This window comes from Fulmarus glacialis, unplaced genomic scaffold (genome assembly GCF_000690835.1).
Source record: "Fulmarus glacialis isolate BGI_N327 unplaced genomic scaffold, ASM69083v1 scaffold25305, whole genome shotgun sequence".
Taxonomy (NCBI): domain Eukaryota; kingdom Metazoa; phylum Chordata; class Aves; order Procellariiformes; family Procellariidae; genus Fulmarus; species Fulmarus glacialis.
Window position 1 is genome coordinate 864 of NW_009215289.1, and position 15,880 is coordinate 16,743.

The window sequence follows — 15,880 nt, forward strand, 5'->3', positions numbered from 1 at the left end:
CTTAAAAAAGTTTCATGGTTCAAGTAAGAGAGACAAAGCAATACAACAAACAAAACTGGATTCATAGCTCTAAGTTTCAAGTCCACTTAGCAGAATGAGATCCTTTTCAGGCATTTGTTTATTGGGTATACCTTTACTTTTTATATTCTGAAGCAAAGCGTCTTACCTGTATCAAAGTGGGGCAGTATTACCTTTCATTGATATTTTACACACTTTCTGAACTCCCTTCTGCTACTTTATTTCCCCTTCCTGGGAAGAAACCCAAGAAGTTCTCGGAAAAGCATTTCTGCCAAAGAAATTGCAGAGTCAGCCACCAAGCTCAAAACAATTTAAGTACACTGGATAGGAAAGTCACAGACAAATGGACAGGCAAACGGATAAACCTGAGAACGCAAGTGAAAAATTACTGGGTGAATATTTAGTGTCAGAACAATCCAATACTTACTCAATGGCTTTACAGGATGAATAGAAAAAAAGCTAATTAAATTAATCTGATTTACTAGAAAATATTAAGCTTACAGATGATACAATGTCTGCATAATTTTAGAAAAATCATCGATTTCATGGTTTATTTTACAATAATTGGATTAGTCTACAAGTTAAGGCAAACATACTAATGCATTTGCTTTTCTTTTTAAATCATAGTTATAAAGGTTACACAAAGTTCTCCAAAATTTCTAAGAAATGTTCACAATTGAAAAAAAGATTAAGTTTCTTGATATCAGTACATGGAAAAAAACTAAGACAGTGTATACAATCCATTATAGTAACAATATTCAAATATCTAATGGTAATATTTAAGCCATTTGAACAATGTGCTTCAAATGGTGAACTTCAGAAATTACTTACAAAGGTAAATAAGATTGGCAGCCGTATTGTAGTATTCATAACATGAACATAATTATATTGGCTATTTTCACAAAAACAGAGCATTTGGTTTCTGAACAATGAAAGCATATAGTGATTAAATAAAATGAATATGTATGTATAACAAGTATGCTGTTGCTTCATTATAGTCTGGAGCTACTTTCAGGTGTTTAATTCTTTTGAAAGAAGGAGCTTGCTTATGCGCACTTTGTCAAATGTTTTCTCCAGGGAACTGTAAATGCCTATTTAAAGTCCTGAAAACAAAATCCAGAGGAGGGCAGCCCTTGTTAGTGGGAGGACGGAGCGTAGCTTATGTGTCACCATTTAACACTGCCAGGCAGCTCTGCAGCAGCTGTAAGTTACCCTGCAAAAGTAAAGAAAAATATGACCACATTTCCCTACTTTCTTTTACACTTCCGGCAAAAAGACATTTTTTAAATAGCAATGACACCACTAAAGAAGAACAGACAGGTATTAAGCTTATGTAGAAATATTTATGTAAGTAACTTTTATCTTAAGAGTTTTTTGAATGTAGGAGCATTGTGTCATGGAACTAAACAGAGCCCACTTAAGAGTCAAAAATAAGCATTTAGTACTCTTTCCATGTTTCTTCACAAGTTTCTTACTAAAGATCTAGTCTGGCCACAAAAACTATTCACTGCGAAGCACTCTCTTAGCAATGAAGTTCAAAGTTACAAAGTTTTAATTTTGTATATAGTATTGCCATTACTCTGTCACTAGAATATTATTCCCAAAGCAGAAGTATTCGTATATTATACTGCATACTGAATTCATCAAGAAGTGTTAACCAATTCACAGCACTCCGTATCTCCTCGCCCTAACAGCCACCTAAGCTCGTAGCTCTGTTCAGGACAGGCCTTGTTTGAAAGACCACAGACTGATTAACATGCTTAGCCAGGTGATTTAGCCATCAAAGTTGAGTTTAGCCATTAGAGCCGGAGCTACAGAAGTGATTATCAGAACATTAACTAAGCTTTTTCTCTAAGGCCAAGTTCTGCCCTTCTTTTCAAACACCTGTAGGTCAGTTTTTAATCCTATTTAAAGCATTCTGACTCTACCATAAAAACATACAGGTTGACTTTCAGATTTCTGAACGAACTTACAGAACTGACACTTAAAAAGATACCCTTGTGAATTAAGTAAATGTGATTGACAAGTAAGCCAGGATTTACTTTCCAGAAGAAAAAACTAACAACCTGGTATCCACAGTATTCACATTGTTTTGTATATTCATTTACGCGTAGATCACTTTAAACTACTGGCTATTTACTATTAAATAGCTGTACCAGATTTGTTCCCAAGTCTGAAATCTGTGTGTAAGAAACAATGTTAGGTTGTTGACAGTGTTAAGAGTAATTCCTGTCAGGTTCAGATAAAATGCAAGAACAAAACAGTCTGAATGCCCATTGGCATTCAGTTAAATGGGAGTTTAAAAACATGGGAGAAACGGCTTCCTTCTAAAATGTTTTTGGATCCAAAAAGAAACCCGTAAAGAAAACTTCAAACAAACAAATGGACGTAATTAAACAGTATCAGAAGCTGTGATTTGCATGTCCTTGATAAACAGTCCACAGAAGTACTAAAGAATTTGCATTTCCTACTTTTTCAGTTGAAAGCATTCCAAGTGACCTGTGGTAGACAGGCAGAAGGACACTCATCCCTCAGCCCAAGAAGGTAAGAAATCGTAATTCTATCCCCCATTAAGGTTCTTATAACCCAGATTAAGCAATTAACTAATTCAAGGCTTCAAAGTAGAAGATTCCCAGTTGTGTCTACTGAATCCTATTCAGTCTTCTCCAGAAGACAGCGATTTCAGTTACGGCTTCAACAGCTTTTTGCCCTTTTATGCCTATACTGGCAGAGGACAGTCACAAGCTATTTAAAAGGCTATTTAAAAGTTCAATATATATGAGATGCATGGGGACTTGGTAGCCCATCTTTGTAGTGTACAGGATTCATAAATCTAAGGTGTCCGTTACTGAACAGCTGACTATTGGCTGTAATGAAGTAATGAAAAGGAATACTTCAGTCTTCAAATGGAATACTTCAGTCTGAAGTATAATTGTGGGCTGCACGCATGTTACCTATAACAAAAGTGTGAAGTGATCTTTTGGCCATTTCTTTATAGCCCATCAGCAGCATGAAGTATATTTGCAATTCAGAGGCCTACGCAATTCAGACTACATAGCACTCTAAAGAAAAGACAGTACCAAGACCTCCTTTATACGTTAGTCATTTGCAGACTCAGCCAGCCAGTCTACTGAAATTTTCCAAATAAGCAAATCATTCATTTTCATTAGATCAAATTTACAAAGTTCACAAGAACAACCTTATTTAAATTATAACAAAACAAGGACAATAGAGCTTGTCAGCCATTACTCTTTCTGACTGCAACATCCGACATACTTGACTTATATCAGCATAGCTTGAGAAAGTTCTACAAATTCAGATTCAGAAAAGCGTTTCTTGCCAACTCAGACTCCTAAGCTCTAGATATTACAATTATTGGCAAACCATGATGACAGAGACATCTTTTTCAGGAAAGAAAGAATTACTGACAAAGCATTTAACCAAATCCCTTAGCATTGGATTTTGCTTCATCTGTCAGTTCCAAACAGACATCTGTTGCTAGTAATGCAACAAATCCTTTCTCCACAAAGACCCATAGAGGCACGAGCATATATATTAGTATTTGTGGAAAGAGACGTTTACATTTTTTTATTTTTTATTTGAAGGAAGTGGCTATCTTACTCAGTTACAATTCATTTGTCAAAAGACTCTAAAAGTCTATAGCCAAGGCTATAAATGCTGTAACTATATGATCATAACACCTTAGCAGTTTCACCAGCTATCAAACCTCCCCTCTTGTACATGGAGTCCAACACAAGAACACCTCATAATCCACTGTTTAAAATACTGAATAGGTTTAAATGCAGCTTTTGCATTAAATGCCCAAACACTTAATCAGGTCTTACATTAGCTATAGTTGCATGAAGTCATGAAGAAACACAGAGCTAGCAAAACAGAAGCTAAACACTACACCTAGAGGGATAGTCAGACAGAAAGGCCATAGAAAAAGAAGTATCAATCTGTTGATCATAGGTCAGAGACCAAGCAGAATCTAAAGCTGCAGTTTGGCAGCTATTTCAAGTAAATCTAGGGTACATGCTGCTGATAAGGCGTCAGCTCTCTCTTATTCTCAGACCCTCCCAGCCAAAACCTGTGAAAACAAGAGTGAAAGTAAAGTTTAGAAAAACCCAGAGCAACTTTTAGCTCCATCTTAATACGCAGCTGCACACATAATAGTGCCAACATAAGGGAAAGGAACAGAGTCATGCATCATCATCCTTCCTGGCAGTAGTCTGCACTTGCATCAACTTAAAGCAATCTCAACCCACACTCTGATTTTTAGCTTTTTCAAAAGTCTTGAGCTGCAACCAGGAAAGGATAAGAGGATATTAGCAGATTAAAACAAGTACTTTATAAGGAAGTAGTATAAACATAACTGGGCAGAGAGGGTGCATTTAGTATTTGTATATACAGCGTCCTTGGTTTACTAAAAGCTTGATTTCCTTATCACTCTCCAGTCTTCTAGAGCCACACAGCCTGGTATAGCTCAGGAAATGTGAGCTGTCTCTCAGAAGCTTCTCTCGATACTTTAGTCATTCTGACTTCTTCAGTGCAGCAATCTCTGTGTTTTGGGATTTGTGTTTTTCTTTCTGCACAGAGCAAACAACTTTTAACAGCAAGTCATTCAGCAGCCTTCACTGTGGCTGAATTCCTCCCACAGACAGCCTCTCAGGTGAGTTCCAGCACCCACTGCCGCATCAGATTTCACTTCCATGCTTTCTGTGCCAGGCAACTCCAAGTCCAGAAGACACATGGCTAGACCGATTCAGAGACAGATGCATCTGCATGACATCTAGTCTGGAGGTACTTGTTTCAGCAGAAAAAAAAAAACACAACAGAAGACTTGTAGGAAAAGCCTGCAGCAGTGTTATCTGTTGCCCCCAGCCCCGCTCCCCAGTTAGCTTTTTTGCCGGAAAGAGCACTTAGACCTGAATAACAGGTCATGTTGCAAAGTGTGGGAGTGCTGTGCTCCACATGCCATTGACAAGCCAAGCCATTTCCAGTTTGGGGCTGCTAAAATTCACGTGCCTCCAGTAGCTGCAAAAACATGAAGACAGGGACTGCTGCAGCATCAGGCAAAGTATTTTGTCTAGAACCTTAAAGCAAGGGGCTTTTGATCCAACTTCATTAATTTATTGCCTACATGAAAAAGTACCTTTCTTTTTGCTTGTACCAGCCCTTTTTTTGGCTCTGCTGCAAAAGGAATTAGGTGTCTACAAACACCCCAGCTTAGCCCAACCAAAACCAGGGCTACTTAGCCTCCCCCTTCATGATTTGCATTGCAACAAGTATAAAAATGTTCTCTCCGGGACAAGGAGAAACCTCCATATTCCCCTAACATTGCTCTTCACACATCAGGGCACAACGCTACCTCAAAAAAAACCTCAAGTCTTTTCATATCTTCTTTCTTCCTTTTATGGAACTACCTCAGAAAGTCTCCACCAAACCATTTCATCCTTCAATACTCTGTACAGACTAATAAAAACCTACCCATAAGACTATCCTCAAATACACAGGTTATAGCATTAATAAGAAAATTTCCCATTATATAAAATTGAAAAATATGATCTATTGCTCTTGTAAATTCTGTCATAATCAAACTCAGAATCTGTACAAACAAAAGCACAGCAACCAAACTGATCCATCTGTAGTAGCTTGTTTTGAATAAATATGAAACACAGGCTTTGAAAAAACAGAACTTTCAAATCTAGTGAGAAACAAAATATCCTTTCATTCTACAAGTCACAACATTTGTTAGCATTTCAAAAACTGTCAGCCTTAGTCAAAATGACCTTTTATATTCTAAAGCTTTAAAAATTCAAAACCATTAAGGGTCAGCAAGGGTCAGTTACAAGAGATGATGATGAGTCAGTGACTGAAGCAGGACAGAAGGGCTGTGGATTCATTCTCTTATTAAAATATGATATGGCAAATCAATAAAAACTGTTGCAAGTATGACTGTTAGGACTATTAATTTCACTAAAATCCGTAACCAGTACATTCATGACCAAACAGGGGGATTTCTGGGAGACTCAGGGCTGGATATACAGACAGCTGTTACACACAGAGAAGTAGGAAGGCTGAATAGTGCCAAGTATTATAAGAAGTTTTAAGATTTTAGGGGAAATACATCTGAATTTCTGATACAGCACATTAAAGTAAGCACTGTTTATCTGAAAAAGGAGTCAAGTATTCCAGACCTTACTGATTACTTTACCAGCTAAATATCCCATCAAGCTGAACTTAAACCTACAAAGATTAAAAAAAAAAAGTCCCCAAAACAACCCTTTTTACTGTGTGTTAGTTTTACAAACAATGGGTTTGGCAGAATGATGAATGACACTGTCAACACTACTGAGAAGAGTGTAAAGCAGCAACAAGTTAACCCAGCAACACTATATACCTCTTAACTAGTTCTTTCAAGGAGTTCCGAGTTAATTCAAAGCTTGGTAGTCAACGCACTTTCAGATTTGTGATGAGAATGAGAAATGCTAGAGTTGACTTTTAAAAGAAAGCTACCTCCTGCTATAAGACTGTTAAAGTAAACGACTGTTGTATTTGTCTGTGAAATCAGAGCAGCTAACCTGATTTAACCAAACCCATTAATTTCCTACAGATTAAAAGAATCAAATACATTGTGAAATTTAAGGACAGTACAGGCCCTTTGAAGTTTTCTTCCTGCAAAAATTTATTTTACGGAAAAGGCTATCTGCAACATTCCTCTTTTGTTAGCACTTTATAGTTTAAAGGCAAAAAGGTTCAAAAAGCATACTCAGAATAACACTGATCTGACTTCAGACAGGCCTGTGTGATCTCATGCTTAATAGTTAGTCTATCCTAAACATCAAGTCCCCAACATCTGGGTAACAGGAGAAACCACTTCCTATCTCACAGTAAAGTGGTGAAATGAGGTTTTAAAAATAGGCAGGTATTCAAACTCTGCAGCTATAAATATCAAATGGCTAGAGAAACATAAAACTGAAGCCAAAATTGTCTTCAAGGAGATGAGTTTTCCAAAAGCACCTCAAGCACACCAGTCCGTCGGAGATATTTCACCTACACTTTCCCCCCCCCCCCCTTTTTTATTCAAGAAAGTTCACCTTTCTGGATGATGCTTACCTTCAAATTCCCCTTCCTGAATGTGAAGTGTGTATCACACAACAAAGGTAGCCATTTCAGTTATTCAAGCATATAATATTTAAAATCAGTTGAAATACAGGCCAAAAAGGATCACAATTACCTTAGCATGCTTTAATTCCAGTTCTGCTAGTTCCACCAGATTTTTTCTGAATGCTGCAACTCTTCTTGTCTTGAAGTCTATCAGTTCTGTAGAAAATAAAAATGGATTCATTAACAGTATTATTGCCAGTGCCCTCAACTGTTAACAGACTTTCCTTCAGGATGGAAGAGGTAAAGGGTAAGACAAGGCAACAGAAAAAAACTCAAGTTTAATTTCAGCACATTCCGGGCTCAAAGATACTGCTACACCGTTGGATGAAACCAAACCATCATTGCAGTTCCTCATCTCTAGCTAGCCTTTTGTGGACACAAAGCTCTCTTGAAAAGAGACTGCAATGTGGATGCTTTTAAACATTGAATCCTCTTATTCCATGTGCACTGTTCTTTCAAGGCTGATACATAAAAGTATCTAGGGAAGATACTAAGCTAAAACTAGCACGAAGAACAGAAGAAGCAAGTAGGCTTTATGGATATACCTTTGAGGCTAATGGGATCGCTCATTCTCCACTGTCTCATTTATAGGAATCATTAGCCAGATTTACAGGGTCAAACAACACGTAAGTGATAAAAACAGAAGAGCATGGTGTTCAAGAGACCTTGAACAAATCTGCCCCAAATAATGAGTCAGATGACTACTAATTCACAACAATCTTAGCCTAAAAAAAAAGAATAAGTTTCCAGGAAAAAGGCAAGATGTAAATAAGGTTCCTTTTCTCTAGAGCTACTGTAACACTGCAACTTCAATGAAATCTCATTTCATGATCTCTCCCTTTTCTAATGTAGTATCATCTCTGCGACAGACTGCTGCCTTCACAGTAGAATGCATAAAACCAAAAGGGGAATTTCAACAATAGTTTAAAAGATTAGGTTTGCCTTTACTGCTAGCAATTATCATTTTGTATCCTATCCTATTCATAGAAAAAAGTGGTTAACAAATAATTTGCACTTAGACTTTGCTTTGCCTGATGGACCTATGAGGAGCCAAAGGAAAATACCATTTGAGCTTTCTAAAATAAGTAAATACTGATTAAAAGATAATAGTTCAGCTTAGGAAACAGAACAAAAATCTATTCTCACTAATAATATCCTAAATCTGTTAATTTTCAAGTAGTATCGTAGGATCAAAGACCACCCAAATACCTTGTTTTGCCGATTCAGATATTTTCTCAAATTTCTGACAGCATATTTGCTGAGTAGTTTCAGCTTGCAGCACATCTTTATTTTTTGCTCTTGCTTTATCCAATGCCTTATTAGCATTTTCATAATCCACTAGTGACCTAGATCTTCTATATAGGAGATCCTATTTAAAAAAACATAAAGAATGTATAGAGTTTACAAGAATCTACCCAAGAATTTCCATATATACCAAGTAATAAAAAAAATTCAGATTAATTTTAGTCTTTCTTGCTGTATTTCAGTTCTTACTAAATGATTTGTATTCACTTTACTTCATCCTGCAAGTCACAGGAATGTCCATACTGGATCAGACACACAATTTAATATTCTTTGGTCTGCATCTTGTTTGACAGAGGCTAGCAACAGATGGCTTAGATGATACTCCAAAAAGCCCAAAAAGGGGCAATCATAGGAAATTTCACAGCTTCTTAAATTAGAAACAAACTATATATAGATTATGTATTTGAAATACACACAGGGCCCAAGAAACAGTAGTAGCATTTTTTGTGCAACAGTTATTGCTGTGATCTTCTAACTACAGACGTTTTCTGTCAAATGCTTCCTCACTCTGTCATGTTACTTAATCACCTTACATCAACAACACTAAAATGAAATTTTCTGTAGATATAGAATATCAAATTTGGCCCATGTGTTTTTGTATCAGCACTTGCAGATCATCTGGAGTATCTATTCTGAATATTAAAAAAAAGTAGAATTGATTGCAGTCTATCAGCAGCAAACACACTGCAAACACATGAACAATTCACCAACAGCTCTTCCACTGTTTTTAATTATCGAGGCCAAATCGTACAGTAGAAGTGGATCACACAGTTCCAAATAGTCAGTCACACAGTCAGCAACTCCTTACATACAACAGAGATCCAGTTTTTACAGCTGAGGGAGAAATTGCAAGCTAGAGGCAGCAGCATTTTAACCTATCTGCTGTGTATTTCTCAAGATGATCCCTTACCTCTTTTTTTTTTTTCCCCCCTTCCTTTCTTTGCTTAAAGAAAACTATTTCACTGAACAAAAAACCATAAATTCACCTTAGCAGCTTGAGATTCCCTTAGGTAATATTTCAGAAGATCAGAAAGTTTAAGATCTTCATCAGCAGATACCCGGGCCTCTATTTTCTGGAAAAACAGTAAGTAAAAGCATCAATTTAAAAACATCCAGACTTTGGGTATTCACTTTTGTGATGTAAATACAACATAAAATATAAAACAGTACCTGACGGATTGTCTTTTTCAAAAACTAAGATCATGCATTTGTGACAGAATACTTAAAGATGCATCATGAGAAGCAGTATTAGGATTTTGTATTAAAATGTAAGCAATAACCTACTGTACGAGCAGTAATTGACAACGAGCTTTCTATTTTACACAATGCTTTCTTCCCAATTTCAATTATATGTATCATACACTAGGAAAACAACAAAGAAACAAAACTTATCTAGTATAAAGAGCTACACAAGAAGTTTTGTGTTGTTTTTGAGATCAAAGGAAAACAAATTTTAAGGCATCTTTGCAGACTTGTTGTATAACTGCATGTATTAAATGGTCCAAAAGCCCAATAAACTTATTTGCTTGTATTTGAAGCAGACATTTCTGTGAATTTAGAAACAGAGTTGCAAGTGCATTTTTTAAATCTTAATTTAAAAAAAAAAAATCTAAAAAGCAACATTTTAGGTCAACGCAAGTAATTCTGTCAACTTCATTTTCTTTAAAGGACGTATGCAGATATAACTGTGTTTAGGAAATGCACACATTTTTAATTCAAAAGTTTTCCTGATACATGGCATGCATCTTCTGCTCTACCAAGCCAACCAAATAAGGCAAAAGAGACAAGATATTTGAAAATCTGGTTAGAAGCATCAGCAATAGTATTTCTGAGTCAAATAATTGCAGAAACAGATCTTGGTTCCAGAAAAAAGCAGCATGACTGCCATTTTTTGGATTAAGGATTACATTTCTTTCTTTCTTTTTTCCACAACAGGTTCTGCGATACCCAGTAACAAGTATGGAAGGCCTCTAAGCATTTTAGAGAACAGCAGCTTTACTAGTGTATTACACAGAAGACAGGAAGACTGCCTAGAAATGTTTAGTAGACTGAAGACTCCTAAGGATCAATCATTTTACAAAACAGATGACTGAAATCTTACACTTTTTCATTCCCTACCACACATTGCTTAAATGCTTCATATAGAAGCATCCATAAAACGTCCACATATTAATGTCCAGTTGACACAAGATGTCCTGACACTTCCAGGACGTACACAAAGAATGTACCTAAAAAGGTTTCATAGTACATACCCTTGTTTTGTCAAATAACTCTGATACCTTCAGAAAAAACCTGCACAAAGAAAACAGCTTATATTACAACATTAATTTGAACAGTCTAGTTACTTTCTAGAACTCAAAATATAACCTGTGTCTGGCAATAAAGACTTAGAATTGCTTAGAATTGTAATTCACAGAACTTGGAGAACATAATAGTTTCAAATTGTAGCACTTCAAACATCTGGGAACTGTACAACTTAAAGAAAAGGTAAGGGACAAATGAAGCAAAATGGATGGATGTTTTTTACTTTACTTTTTTACTTTTTTTTTAAAGAATAATAATTGCACAGCTCCTCAGGGATTCTTTATGCTTCTGTAAATTAAACCCCAAACACCACCACCCTGCTTAACAGTCCTCCGCTATTATCAAGCGTCCTTCACTCAAATTTGAATGTACTTTTCTTCACGCAGTAAACATGACGCATGCCCTACTTTGAATTCAGGGAGGCTGAGCAACAATGTGGCACATCTTCATCACAATACAGGGGTTCAGTATAACACCAGACTGAATTACAGTCAAATCATACTATTTTGACAGATGGCAGGCGCGATTCCTGACAGACCCTAACAGACTACATCAAATCTCAATACTATCATCAAAGTAATCGGTATGTAAGCTATCATCACATTTGGAAGTATATCACTGTAATTCAGGTAAATTAATAAAAACAAGTTAACTTTCATACTCATCTCCTACCTGTCATCACACTAACTCTAAGTGTACATGTTCACAAGCATCAACATCTTTAAGCTAGTTAACTAAGTTTTACTTTCAGATACACCAAACTTCATATTCAAGCAAATGACTGAAAGATTAAAGGGCAAACATCTGTACATAGAGACTCTCTTCTATTTTCACAGCTTTAGGGATCTCTGTAGATTCCTTTCGTTTCCTAAAGGCATTAAAACTGCCAGAACAGCAAAACTATTTTTCAAGATGTTGGGACAGGGAACACCGACAAAAATCAGTGTACTTGGACTGAGACCTGTTCTTGCTGCACATGTCAAAGCACTTAAAACACTTTAAAAAACCTGGTGAGAGAGTTGGGGTTTTTCCTTATTCTATGATGACTTTTCCACCTCATCTATGTAATTTTCTACAAACTGCAGAAAACAGCTTTTTTTTCCAGACAAATATTAAAGCAAAAATATTAGAGCAGCCTGTTACAGAAATGAAACACTAGAGAAGAAAATTTCTTAATGCGATATAATTATAATAAATTCTGTTTTTCTCATAACAAGAAAGCTACCGATCTCAGCAGGTCACCATTAAGACTGCTACGTAGCAAATTCCCTCGTAAGTTATTAACAATATCTTACTTGCATATATCTGTGGAGTCCTGTGTTCCTAATGCATATAATGAAGAACCAATTCTATTATAGTCATCCGCCACATCTAGAAAAACAAACAAGCACTTGTTTTACTATTTCATTCCTCTTCTTTCTGAAAATTTTGACGTTCCTCTCTTTCTTCAAGAGTAGGTGTTTTTCTAAAAGGAACATGCTTTAACACAAAAGCAGAAATAAAATTTCAATCATGTCACTTATTATGAAGAATAACTTTACACAATAAACATGGCGCTTTCATCAAATCATGAAGTCTGTAATTTATCTAGGAATATTTAATACAATTAGCACCTGCTGGGTAAATTTATTGTGCAACTTCGTTAGGTTTTATTTTGGTGGAAGATGTACAAACTCAATGGACTATTCAGACTAAAGTCTGAATTAAAATCTGAATTTAAAGTCTAAAGCTATTTGAAAAAAAAAAATCACAGTCTAACAATAACAAAGAGTAAGTTTGTGTACTTGAGAGCAGTAAATTGAATACAAACTCAAAACTACCAAAATAAAGCGCTATACACACAACACCTTTCTAGCACACACCTAATTTTCAGGAAACCCCTACCTCATCAAGAAGTGGTCACTGATTGAAGTAGTATTAGTGTTAAAGCATTTTAAACAATGAAATTAGAAACAGGGTTTGTAAAGAAGGCTGCATAATTTGATTTGTGAGGTATTGCTATATAGTAATCATAAAGATCAAATCTTTGCACAGATGGCTTTTTTAAAGAGTTTTTAGTATAAACTCAAGGGATGATGAAAACGCTAACAGATCCAAGCAATGAACAGGAAAATATATATGCCTGTTATTTTTGAAGTTTATATGCCTTTAAGCAGAATTATTTTTTTTTTAAAATAACACAACCTTGTTTTAACAGATTGAGTGGGTCACCTTCCAACCAATTCATTACTCCATACATCCCAAGGGAATCACTGCAGTTGGTTACAGTGAAGAATAGTATTAGGAAGCCATTAACCTCCCCTTCTATTCCTCCCATTTTAACGTAAAAATAGATTTTTCTGCTGGAAATAGGAAGTCACTATCTTTGCAAGCCCTGCAGCTCTCTGTCAATCATAAGTTATCCATAAACTACAGATTGCCCATTTCCAAAACAGGCTTCCCAGGTCATTGCTCTACTCCTCTAGCCAGAATTTCAAAAGCTGCCATTTGTCCCAGTTTGCAGTTTGATAAAAGCTGTCAATAAAAATGCTAGGTGATTTGAGTCTGAAAACCAGGGAAGCTTTGTCACGAGTTTGATCAATCTTTTCCCATCAGACCCTCTACAACCTCATTTCTAACAATTTTCCTGGTTCTACAACCAACGCGAAAGGCTCTCTCACTACCTGAAGTTTGGCACCTAACTACCATGAATGAAGTTCAGTCTTCATTTTAAGAAAGCAAACAAAACACCAGAAACCACTTCAGAGGGAACTGAATGAAGACACAGGGTCCTTTAGTACTTCATTAAACCATAACTGACTCTCCCCATCTCCTAGCACAGATACTAAAGCTACAAAAGACTCAGTCTTCGTACAACGGCAAGAGAAGCATCTGAAGAGCTCACTAAATTTTTGGTTTAATGTCTCATTCAATATCCACTTTAGAGTCCTTACCAATGGAGATTCAATGGCCTGGTTTTGTGTGAATTGTACTACTGTAGATAGCAAAGACGGAATCCGTGAATCAGACACAAACTTCAAGAAAGTAGACAGAATCTAGTAGTTCAATTTTGATTTATCTAGACACAAAAACTTAAAATCAAGGGCAATAAAGGTCAACTTTTTTCTGAGCTTCTCAAAACACAGTAATCCTAAATCAAACACAGTAGTCCTAAACTGAAGATTTTTAATTTTCTCAAATAAATGCACTGCACTTGAGAAGACTACCTAGAGCTTCCAGAAATCAGATTAGCTAGCACTCAGCTCAGGAAGAGAAATCAATAGCTAAGCGGAAAATCTCACCTCAGTAAGAAAAGGGGTCCTGCAAACCAAGCTACTGAATGTACACATTCCAGTCTCCATTCTAAAAGGCTGAAAAACAGAAACCTGATTTCCCAGTCTAGAACTAATGGCCCAAATAGGAGTTTGCTGCTCAGCAAGGTAATGCAATGCCTAGTGTGCCAAGAAATTGCACTCTGATGAATGCAAGCTCATCCAATCAAGAGCAACTTCATTAGGAGTAAAATCACATATACTGCTATATTACCCACCTTTACACTTTAAAGACTAAGAATCAGACTTCAAAAAAACATTATTACATAAATCGTGTTTCTTTTCAAAGGGACAGTATGAATAATCAAGATCTCTTCAGTGTTGCATCAGGCTGTTCTTAATCCATCTAGTCTATTACAGCAAAGGCTAAACTTTGAAAGTCAGATTAAACTTCTTTAGACCACCCAAAGACTACACTTGGAGAAATTAATTAACTTTTTGCATGCGAAAAGAAAACTAAAAATTACTGCTCCTCACGAACCACTTCTGTACGCTTTAACTAGTACTGTTTTCACTCTGGAAAAAGAACTCACTTTTATGTGATCTTGTCATTTTATCAGATTTAGCAGAGGCATCTTTGACTCGGTTGTGATATTCTACAAGGAATGTTCTTTCATGTTCAAAGAAGTCATCCACATCCTGCACAAAACAAGAACAATTTAAAAAACAGAATTTCACTCACTCTGTGCAGAGCAATTGCAGAGTAAATTTGCATATATTGCTGTTGCTGTGACATGAAATGCAATCTATTTTTATTGTCTAAAACACCATTTATGTAAACGGATTTCTTCTTCACTTATTTTATCATGATCTGAAGTTTTAAGAATTCATTAAGAATTAAGAATTTGTAACAAGCATCTTAAAGGTCTAGATAAGTAAACCTGAAGTGAATGAAATAACTAACTACCACTTTGGTGACAGAAAAATAGAATAAAAGTCAAGTATTTAATAGGACACCTACCTAGAAAAAGGGGAGGGGGGAAGAAAGACACCCAGTTGCACAGATGCTGCAGTCATAGCAGAGACTACATGAACTCCTAGCTCAGGAACGCTGACCTTGATGACAGATTTCTTTCAAGTTGGTAAATGCAGGTAAATTTTAATATTTTCTGTATTACAATTTGAGATATTTGGTTTATATTTATTTTAAAAAACCTTCTAAAATAGTACAGATGCTCAATACCATGGAAGAGCCTACAACATGGGCTTTGAGCAATGTACTTATGAAAACTACTGGTTATTTGGACTTTATCTTTTTCTACAAGTCATAATTAATCCATGGTTATATCCACTTTCCAGCAGTTTCAAAACTCAAGATTTTACAATTAGGAACTTTAGCTCCTCTAATTTGCTTGCAAATGGAAAGTTACCACTAAACAGAAAGGAGATCAAAATCATCTTCTGCAGAATTTATGCTTGTTATAAAACCAATCTTTCAACTTTTCCAAAAGTTGAAATGAAATTGAATTTTCATTAAAATTTTTTTTTTTTTTTGACTCAGTTACATTTTTTCCCAATAGATTCAAGAATGTATCACCTCTACTGGTGCTCTTAGATTTGAAACAGTAGAAGGATGTTACAAGGCTGACAAAATTCACACTGCGTTAGTAACTCCTGAGCTGTGGCAGTTGTCAAAGCTAGTGCACCTTCCCACTATATAAAATGACAGGCCAGAACAAAAAAAACAGATTATCAATTATGGATTAAAAAACCGCTTAATTTCATAAAGCAGGGGAAAGAGGACCGAAAGCTCTCTTTCAACGAAACAGTCA

The 15,880-nt window shown here is 35.9% G+C and overlaps 1 protein-coding gene across 1 annotated transcript in view; it reads right to left on the reverse strand.

Moving 5' to 3' along the window:
• Positions 1-538: 538 nt before the first annotated feature.
• The window catches only part of SNX6 (sorting nexin 6), a gene marked incomplete at its 5' end in the record, with an annotated part of 22,263 nt that continues 6,921 nt past the window's right edge, over positions 539-15,880 (reverse strand). The window contains 7 exons of the mRNA XM_009578892.1: positions 539-1,231; positions 7,259-7,344; positions 8,398-8,557; positions 9,480-9,566; positions 10,746-10,785; positions 12,093-12,168; positions 14,642-14,747. Of these exons, the coding sequence (XP_009577187.1) occupies positions 1,178-1,231; positions 7,259-7,344; positions 8,398-8,557; positions 9,480-9,566; positions 10,746-10,785; positions 12,093-12,168; positions 14,642-14,747 (609 nt within the window). The remainder of the gene's footprint in view (positions 1,232-7,258; positions 7,345-8,397; positions 8,558-9,479; positions 9,567-10,745; positions 10,786-12,092; positions 12,169-14,641; positions 14,748-15,880) is intronic.